The following is a 10,704-nucleotide window of genomic DNA, read 5'->3' on the forward strand; positions in this document are numbered from 1 at the left end:
TAGACAATATCCACACAAGCATATTATTTGGCAAGTCATTACCATATTTGCTGATATAAAAGAGAAAATATATCCCTTCCAACATTGATAATCAAGTGTTTAAATTTAAATGCACTTTCTATATATCTTCAGCTGATGGTAGTGAGTCTATTGCACAAATATAGCTAGACTTGCATGTTTTTGCCTCACCTAAAAACTTGTCTGACCGTCAGTACATATGCGAGAGGCCCAAAGCTTTGTGTTTTATCCAAGATCAGGGACAGTGAAGAACTCCTCGTCATCCATAAACTCGAGTCTTGGCTTCTTGGAGGCCACCATGCCATATTTGTTGGCTCTGTAAGAACCTGTATTGTTGCTTGCCTTTGAATTGGTAAATTTGTTGGTTCTGAAGACACCTATGTTGCTTGCTTGTGGAGCAGGGAGTTCAGGAACTTGAGCTGCTGTTTGGATTCCCTTAGGCATCTGGCCATGAAAGATATCAATGTCTGCAAACCAGTCCAACTCCCCAAATCCAACAGGAGAACCCTGCGATGGGTTTGTTTGAATGGAGCGATATCCTATTTGAACAATAACCAAGTAGAGAAATCATAGGAATGCCAATAAGGTAAACGGTACCTTGTGGCTGGTTTCATGGTCTGAAAGTTGGAGGAACTCATCCACATCCCAGGCTGAGTTCATGAATGATGAAATGACTTGTGTTGCAGGAACTTTTGTGGCACTGGCAACTGCTACAGCCGGCGCTTCACTGGGTGGTTCATTGTTATCATTGGAGTCTTTGTTACATATTGTGCTCAGAGCTACACGGATTCCAGTAGCTAAGTAACGCTGATGGTTTGCAGAACGGGTACCGTCAACATGGATGGATTCGTCACAGTCCTGACAAAAGAGGGCTCTGTCCTCGACACAGAAAATGAAAGCCACCTTCTCCTATATCAAATCCATTTCAAACATAGAAAAATTGAAACATCATAGTGTTTTCATGATCTTGGAAATTTAGCCAAGTGGACAATTTATTTTCTGTTGACATTTCATGTATTTCGAATAATTGTCAAGCAAAAGAAGCGCAAGCCTAAGATTCATCTTAAGAGATTTCCTGAAACACTATTTTTCAAGAATCTTGAGGAAAATCAAGTTCAGTCTTCCAAAACGAAATTATTACTGTTAAAGAAAAGATTTGTTTGTGGATTTATGGAGATTGTGAATTATTCTTCAAAATAAGGGAAGTTCAGCTACAAACAGTTCATACAAAGTATTTCACTATGATTTTCCTTTGGTATTGCCATAAAAAAATGTATAGTATCTCATTCGTAGTAAAAGCTTTTGGTGATATGATGTTTTCCATGGACTAGACTTCAAAATTTCTTGAGCTGTATAAGTCATTGTCTCATCTTAGGTTTGATAGCTTGAGTCTGCATTTCCCCCATGTCTTTTTATATATATATATATATATAATTTAGGTGTCCGGACTCTACCTTCGCTTATCAAGCAAATCCGGAGCACAACATATGCAGACTTGGCCAACCTATTCATCCCTGGTGGGATTCAAACCCTACTCCTCTGTGATTTACCACCACCACACTTAGATGCATGTGAGTTCTAGTTATGACTTAAAGAGTTAGTTTTTGCGCAAGGAAGGTGGCACAAACATATTATTATACAGATAATCTTCTACTAAGTATCAATTCTATCTGCATATAATAAAAATTAATTTCCTGGTGGGATTCAAACCCTACTCTATGTGATTTACCACTGCACCACACTTAGATGCATGTGAGTTAGATTTATGACTTAAAGAGTTAGTTTTTGTGCAAGGAAGGTGACACGAACATATTATTATACAGAGAATCTTCTACTAAGTATCAATTCTATCTGCATATAATAAAAATTAATTTCATCTTGTTTTCAGAAAATGGAAAAAAACAATAAACCCACCTGCACACAAGAACTTACTGATTTGATAACTAGGTCATGAAGTTATCATTTTTTCATTTCCATTTCCTGTGTCCCTCTAAAAACTTTCCACTTCATCGTGGCATCAACAAAGTGGTAAACTCAATTTAAAATATTCTCTATTGAGTAAATTTCTATATGAATCAAGAAGCTAAGGCATATGTTCTCCCTTTGTTACTTTCTTAATTTCCATCTTTCTTAGAGCTAGTCTTCTCAACTCATATACTCATTTAGAGGTGTAATGTATTCATAGATCAAAGACCATTTTTCCTCGAAGCATTATGGAACCACTTCACACTGCAAGGCTTCAAAAAGCGACAATGGCCTTCTTCCCCTCCATCTTCCTATACTCCTTTCTCCTTTCGCTACCTCTCTATCTTCACGCTGGTATTGACTGACCACCGGTGCATATCAGCGGACAAGGTGTAGATCAAATCAAAACCATCTTGCACTGAACATTAGGAAGGATGGAATGAAATTGTGAACCTTGAATAGATTGTTCACTATATAGCCTTTAAACTATGTAACTGTAGTGGGTGAGGCAACCCTAGCATCATGGATTGATAGAAATAATATCAAAAGATCACTAACAAGATCGACCCCAACAACGTGGAAACTCGAAGTCAAATAGATGGAAACCATCAAAATAGATGGAAACAAGCTGTAGAAAATTTTGTCACCCATGGTAAAAGAAATGTAACTGAATAAGCAGTTGAGAGCAACCACTTCCAATACAATAAAATAGAACGCTAACATACAATGAAAGGAACAAAAGCAACAATGTGGTTCAGCATAAGTCTACTCCATTAAAGAATATAAATAGGATAGCAAAGGTACACAATAATTTAGAGAATTTGTTGCCTAAACAATGTAAATGACCAACTTATGCCTCTTTACACCAATGGAGAAAAAAGATAAAATCTTATCTTATGCACTTCCAAAACACCAAATGGTCTCCCCAAAAGGAAATCATTCTCTCTAACAAGATATTTAATTCCCCAAAGCTTTTACTGTTGGTGCAATCATGCCCTAAGTGGTCAGTTGCGATCATAAATTTTGATATTTGGGAAAAATATTTAAATTAGGTCTTGATTTGTTATTTGATGTGTGTTTGAATCTATAGGAACGTAGTGGATACACATGTAGAGACGACTTGGCATTGCCAAAGTCGTATTTATCCGATGGCTCAGGTTCATGTAGATCGGAGAAGATTGGTATGAGACACATGACAGATTATAGGATGAGGAGCATCAAAAGGCAATTGTGTCTAGGAAGAAGACTACGTAAGTGAGCGTGAAGGATGGCATAGGGAGATAGTTGAGAGTTCAGTGCATTCGAAGGACAAGAAGCTTGACAAAAGATAGGTAGAGATGGACTTCATAAGCAAGGCAAGAAGGATGGCATGAGAAGAGAGTCAAACTTGATGGAAGATGACCTCGCGTGTAGGACAACTACATGGTGAGTTGAGAATTGAGTGAAAATGCACTCAACTATGAGTAGATCTCAACTTAGGTGAACTTATCATTAGGTGGGTCCTAGCCAATGTACAAGTCGACTCAAAAACTAATAGAATCATGTTTTTTGTTGGCCAATTGGCTATTGTCTATAAGTAGTTGATTGATGCAAGTTGCAAATTGGATGAAGCAGTCACTAGCATAAATCAATCATGGTACAGGGGATCAGTAAACGTTTAGAAGAGAAGTAAAAGTTTGGAAGAGAAGTCAACTGATGCTATAGGAGACAAGTTCAACGATATCATAATGAAAGAAGCAAATAAAGCTTTGTTAATTAGTTGGTTGATTCCATCAACTAATCAATAAATGGGTGCTAACTCAGTAAAGATTGAGTTAAAGTTCCATTTTTTGAAGCAAACTATTTTACGGGTTCAAGAGGCCACAAAACACACAACATAATAACAAAGACTATCACATTAATACTTTGTTATTCTTGATTTTTCTTGTAAAAACCTAACCTCTGTGCGAGGATATTCAAGGAATAGGAAACAAAATCACATATTGAGAGAAAAAAAATCACATAATAAGAGAAAAGGAGTTAAATAATATTTAGTATTTTTTAAAAAGTAACAGTAATCTAATTAAATATAACTGAATCAGAATATTTTATATATAAATTTAGTTCAGCTTTAAATTGGCCAAAATAAATTCAAATTTAATTAGCATCACCATGTCTACTTGATAGATTTCCACTTGACCTAATTCAAATTCATCTCGACCTTAAAATTTAAAATATCAGTTTAACTTAGATTAACTAGTATCTATAAAAAATCAATTTAAATAATAACAACAACCAATCTTTTATCCCACTAAGCGGAGTCGGCTATATGGATCCTCCTACAATATTAAATCTCCTACTATATCATCATCTATATTTAAATAAATTTTATCTTGTTTTATCGTTGCTAACCAAGTCTTCTTTGGTTCCCTCATTCTTGATTAATGTGCATATTTGTAATCGTCTCACATCGCCTAATTGAGATATTTATTGATCGTCTAAGTACATATTCATATCATCTTAAATACATCTCTCGGAATTTTTCCTAAATAGGTGCAATTCCAACTTTTCCTCTAATCTTCTCATTTTTTTTATCTGTCCATCTTCATATATTTAACAGCTATAAAGACTTTTTTAGTGTGAACTTTTATAGTGGTATTAAAGTTTTTAAGTAAAATTTAATAATCATGTCAAGCAAAAGACCTTAGGTCAACAACATAATTTCCTATCACGAGATATCTCAAAGTTCTATTGCAAAACAATTTATCTACAAAAGAAATTATTTCTCTAAAGCCTTGTACATGACAAATGTCATGATACTTCTCTTAAACTAATTATCAAATATAGATGTAATTTCTAATTTCACTACGTCATTTCATTATGAGAAGTTTAGTCGATCTGGTGAGATTGTATGTGCCACTAGGAGGTGAATAGCGCAATAAAAATAAATTTGAGTGATCAAAATAATAAACACAACAAATATATTAAATGCTTTTATATTGTTAACGGAAAAAAATAAGTGTGGTAAAGAAAAAAAGCAATAAAGAAAAACAAGAAGATTTATGTGCTTGAGACCATGGTTCTCCGTGGCCTATGGACTCATAAGCCTTCTAGAGGTGGAGAAATTTGTTTACAAATGATAATAAAATGTAGTAAAAGACTTGTAAAAATATGAAGTCCGTAGGTAAAGACCTTAAGCTTAAATAAAAAAGAAAGTCAACAAAGATAACAATAAAGGACACTTCAAAGCTCAGAAATTGATGAAAGAATGATTATTCAACAATTGTGGGTCATAATATATCGCTGTAGGAGTTATGACATTCAAAGCGTCTTTGTTAGGTATTAGTAGAGGAAGTTGGTCACTATTAGTCGACTGATTCAACCTTAACAATTGATTGATCCACTGTTGTTGAATCCCTACCCACAACGACCATTGTTCGAATGTTACTTTATTCAATTGACTTAAACAGTTGTCAATCATTTGTTTGAGCCCTTAATTGATTGAACTACCTTCCGGTCAACTCTTGATCAACATTCATTGTGGTCTTCAAATACAAGACAAATTCCCTTCAATGATGACCATTTCCTCTAATGATTATGTCATTAGCGAACTCCTTATCGGCAAATTAACGAACCACGTAGGTAAGTTTTCAAAATACCCAAATCGCGTACCTAATACCATTTTTGCCCCTTTACCCAATGTGTTACTAGTCCGGTCCCAATCGATCGCTACAATATAGCAATCGATTCGGGATACTATTCATCGGCGCATTAAAGTCCCTAATCGATTGCTAGCAATCGATTAAAAAATCCATTTTTTGCTCAAAAAATCACTAATGGGTCAAATAGATATTTGAGGGCATGGATATAATCATAAAAATTAGATGAACACATAAGCTGATGGACCTAGATAGCTCGAAATAACATGAAATCAGATCCTATATATTCATCTTGTTCTCCTGATTATTTCCTTGCCCTTAAACATCAATTTGGCATATTATATTGAGAACATTGATTTTTTGAATACGAATCGATTCGTGTTGAAAAAAATCAATACTCTTAATATAGTGCCCTAAATTGATGTTTAAGCGCATGAATATAATCAGGAAAACTAAACGAACACATAGAACTTATTTCATATCATTCCGTGCCCTCTAGGTCCATCAACCGATTTTGACTTTGATTTAGTCGAAATTGATGGATGATGATTAAAAAATCTGATTTGGGTAAAAAAAATCACTACTCTTAAATAGTGTGCAAAATTGATGTTTGAGAGCATGGATATAATCAGGAGAACTAGACAAATACATATGACTGAGTTTTATGTCATTCCAAGCTCTCTAGATACATTCGTCGGTTTTAGTGAAATCCGAGACAAAATCGATTGATGGGTCTAGAGAGCTCGGAAGGACATGAAATCACATCCTATGTGTTCGTCTAGTTCTCCTAATTATATTCATGTCCTCAAACATCAATTTGGAATATTATATTGAGAGTAGTGATTTTTTAACATGAATCAAATCGATTCATATTCAAAAAATCATTGTTCTCAATATAGTATATCAAATTGATATTTGAGGGCATAGATATAATCAAGAGAACAAGATGAATACATAGGTTCATGTCATTTCGAGCTCTCTAGGTTCATCAACCGATTTGGTCGGGTCGATGGACCAAGAGAGCTCGAAATGACATGCAATCAAGTTCTACGCATTCATCTAGTTTTCCTGATTATATTCATGCCTCAAACATCAATTTGGTCCGCTATATTAATAACACTAATTTTTTGAACACAAAACAAGGTTTTTAATCAATTTTACTGCATTGATGAACATTATCCCAAATCGATTACTATACTATAACAATTGATAGGGAACAATAGCAGGGGTAAAGATGGTATTGGGTACATGATTTGATAACTCTGAAATTAGAGTACGAGATTTAGGTATTTTGGAAACTTACCTATGCGATTCGGTAATTTATCGTTTCATTATTAATCAATTGATCCAAACCTATTTGTCACCAAATCTTCTATTTGTGGAATTTTTTTTCGACTATTATTTCATCACTTGATTGTTTGAACATCATTAGTCGATTCCTTATGATAATTGTCAACATCTTAGGTAACATCATGTTTAACAATATGCTTAAGTTAATTGAACTAAATCAATCAACTGAACCCAAAATAAAAATTTCTATTTACAATTTTTTTTTGCCTCAAATAAACTCCATGGTCAACTAACTATATCAGTCTATAGAATATGGCTAGTCGACTGAGTCATTAACTTTGACCCTAAAACACTTGTTTGTAATACCTAAGTGAGAAAACTACCTGCACCCGAAAATATAAGTCACTCATAGTTTCTCATGACTCACATGCCAAGAGTTCACCTTCAGGACTTCTTGTCTTCCAAGAGGTCAAATTTAGAGTCTTCCTCATCTACCACACATTCGATCAACCTTGACCTATCAAGACTTCTCGACTTTTAAAAGACCTCACTTCTAGGTGTTCCTGGTTATGTGATCGACCTCGACTTATTAGGACTTCTTATTTGCAAAAGGCATTGCTTCTGAGTCCTCCTCATCTACTAACTTAACAACAGTTGAACTTCTAAAATTACCAACAACTACAGGACTTGTGTTTTGCCAACTTGAACCTTTGCTCCTGCAACGAAAATGTAAGTAACATGCACATGCACTTGACCCAGAATATGAATAATACAATATGGACATGACTCTTAAGTGTTTGCCAAATACATAAAACCACTTGGGATATGATTGCACCATTAGATCTCATTGTCAATCATCTAGGTATAACCATGTGGTATATATTGTTAATCAATTTCACTCAAATCCTAGTGTACTACTCCTAACAACCTTCATCTCATTATATGTCATCTTTACTTGGGTACCATAGAACTCTTCTACTATAAATACCCTAAGAGCATGTTTGGTTCAGGGGTATCGCAGATGGCCAAGGTCATCGACCTATGATAATCCAGGATAACCGTGTTTAGTTCAAGGTTTTTCTAGATTTCGAAGTTTTTCGGGATTCCGAAATGTCAGCAAACATCATCAATCTCGGCATCGAACCCGGAATTAGAAAACCATGGGTCACCAAAGGATTTTCTCGATTTCGGAAGTTAAGCATTTTTTTTTCCAAAATTACCCTGGATGGGGATAGTATTCTCATACCCGTCCCGAACCCGCCCCATCCCCGAAAAAATCAGGAATCCCCATCCCCGTTTCGGATTTTCCCCACAGGCCCTGAACCCGCGAGGAAAATTGTCATCCCTATTCTCCTCTCTTGTCGCCCATCGCCTCCTCCGACGATTCCTTCTCCTCCTCCTCCTCCTCCTCCTCCTCCTCCGCCTTTGCCACCGCCGCCTCCAACGGTTCCTTCTCCTTCTCCTTTGCCGCCTCCTCCTCCCGCGCTGCCTCCTCAGACAACTCCTTCTCCTCTTATTGCATCTCATCGAAGCCTGTCTCAGACCCACGCTCAGTGCTTGGGATAAAGAGTTAGTCAAGCTAAACCCATCCTCCCTGTACGATCTCCTCATTGTACATACTAAAAAAGAAGGCCGGAGGTAGCAGCAGTGGTAGTGGGTGACAGAGTTGGCAGTAGCAGGCGGTGGTGGTCAACAGCGGCGAGCGATGGGCAGCAGCGGCAGCGCCGCGGCAGGAGGTGGTAGCAGCGAGCGGCAGCAGCAAGCTGTGGGCAAGTGGCAAGTGGGCGGTAGTAGGAGAAGATGACGAGAGGGCAGAGGAATTTTTTTGTTTTTTTTTAAATTAGGTATTTGATTAAAACTATCTATAAAAAATTATCTAATTATATATATATATATATATATATATATATATATATATATCACTATTAATAATAATATTATCATTATTAAATCAAGGATAACACGGTAAAATATCGCACTAGATTATGTACTAAAACTTCCAAACAAACGAGGTTTTATTGTATTACCTAAATTGAACCAAACAACCTCTAGTTATGTTTCATTCCCCATATCCTTGGTTAGATGATTACTATACGTGATAACCTAAACCAAACACACCCTAAGAGTTGAGGGGATTCAAGATTGTCGATACATTGGATGTAGAGACATGTTTTGTTCTACTCTCAATTATTGCATTCTTGGGGATTCACTTGTAGCTTGGCAATTGAATAAGTCTACAAGTAAAACTTAATTTTTTTTTATAAATTGTGAATATATTCTAAATTTATTTCTAAGTATAATTTTCAAAGCCCCAAATATTTATAGACATACAAATAAATGACTCTAAGAAACATTAATATTTTTAATTAAATTTAAAATTATCATTCTAACTTGATTTCCAAGACTATTTTCTCAAGAATAAATAGAGTCGGTTCTATAACTTAAAAGTCATTTTTTAATTATATAGTTTTAACAATACAAAATTCTTTAAATAATTGTAGAAACCATGCGTGCAAAATAAGTTCTAATTGTTAAAATTATTGAAACCAATTTTTTTTTGGAATTATTATATTTGAATAAAAATAAATTTTAGAAATAAGTTCTAATTGTCAAAATTCTTTTAAACAGTACGAATGCTAGTCTCCACAATCACTCTATAGTATATATTCTAGAAGTTTTAATACTTTAAGAGAAATTTTAAAGTTAGTAACTTTTTAAGGATGTACAAATTTTTTAAATATTCAACAACTAATCTACACCCAAATTATTAGATTAACATATAAGTGAAATTGATAGTATTCTACAGGGTTGTTAAATTTGACTTTTAGATTTATTGTAAAACCATTTTTATTTTAAAAAAAAAAGATACAAAATTAGAAAATTAATCAACAAAGAACCTCAACATTGGTGTGAGTAATTAGTTAGTTCTCCTATAAAAGAAGGTACTTGAGTGTATTCCTGAATCCTGAGAAAGGATGCTTCTGAACAAATTGTAGAAAATTGGGGCTTTACTTCCCAATTTATATTGGGAAAGGCAAAGGAACAAGGGACGTCAGGACCTTATCCTTTTTGTTTTACAGAGAAAATGAGATCAAACCTAATGTATAAATTATAAAAGAAGCAATAACCTAGCCCGATTATTATAGAATGAAAAGGGAAAAAAAATAAATCTAAATTTAACATGAGAAGATGCATGGAATACCTGGCAGATGTCACAGCGAGGGAGCTTGGTGGAGAGGCAGTCCAGTCGAAGCCTTTGATGCTTGCTTGCCAGCTTGTTGGCTGCGTGAATCTCCACGTCGCAGGCGACGCAGAGTGCTGCCTCGTCGGCGCAGCATATAACCGCTGCTTGCGCCTTCTCGCACACATCACACTGGATCTTCATCTCCCTGGCTCACTATCCAAAATGTGTTCACCCTTTCCTTGACGAAACCTCTTTCAAATCAGTCTCCAAGACCACGATCCCCAACACAGAAAACAACAAAGAAATTGCAGGAGATGAAGGGATTAGCGAGAAACGCGTGGTGCTTACCTATCAGCGGGAGGAGATAAGACTGAAGCAATTGAATCGAAGTCGATGGAACACTGAGAAGCAGCGGCGGCGAAGTTGTGGGTCATGCTCGAGCTTCCAAGTTGTGGACGAGAACGGCCATGGAACTTGTGGCCAGGAGTGCCTTCTCGCTCTATTTATTTTTTAAATAAACAACAATAATAAGTCTTATCATAAATTAATAAAATTAAATTATTATTTTATAAAAAAAATTCTCTATTAAACCATTTTTAATTTTTAAAA

The 10,704-nt window shown here is 35.4% G+C and overlaps 1 protein-coding gene across 3 annotated transcripts; it reads right to left on the reverse strand.

Annotated features, from left to right (window-relative positions):
- On the reverse strand, window positions 1-10,586 carry LOC121982189 (B-box zinc finger protein 24-like). Of its 3 annotated transcripts, none has more exons than XM_042535139.1 (4): window positions 10,444-10,586; window positions 10,114-10,328; window positions 616-927; window positions 1-525 (listed from the first exon to the last, which is right to left on the reverse strand). In XM_042535139.1, exons 2-4 carry the CDS (start codon window positions 10,294-10,296, stop codon window positions 244-246), a joined length of 777 nt encoding a protein of 258 aa, XP_042391073.1. In that variant the 5' UTR covers window positions 10,297-10,328; window positions 10,444-10,586; the 3' UTR covers window positions 1-243. The 3 variants fall into 3 exon arrangements, with proteins under 3 accessions (XP_042391073.1, XP_042391071.1, XP_042391074.1); XM_042535137.1 differs by having other exon boundaries at window positions 10,114-10,333; XM_042535140.1 differs by lacking the exon at window positions 10,444-10,586 and having other exon boundaries at window positions 1-462; window positions 10,114-10,437.
- Between the last annotated feature and the right edge of the window lie 118 nt (window positions 10,587-10,704).

The sequence above is a fragment of the Zingiber officinale genome, chromosome 5A (assembly GCF_018446385.1).
Source record: "Zingiber officinale cultivar Zhangliang chromosome 5A, Zo_v1.1, whole genome shotgun sequence".
NCBI classification, from domain to species: Eukaryota; Viridiplantae; Streptophyta; class Magnoliopsida; order Zingiberales; family Zingiberaceae; genus Zingiber; species Zingiber officinale.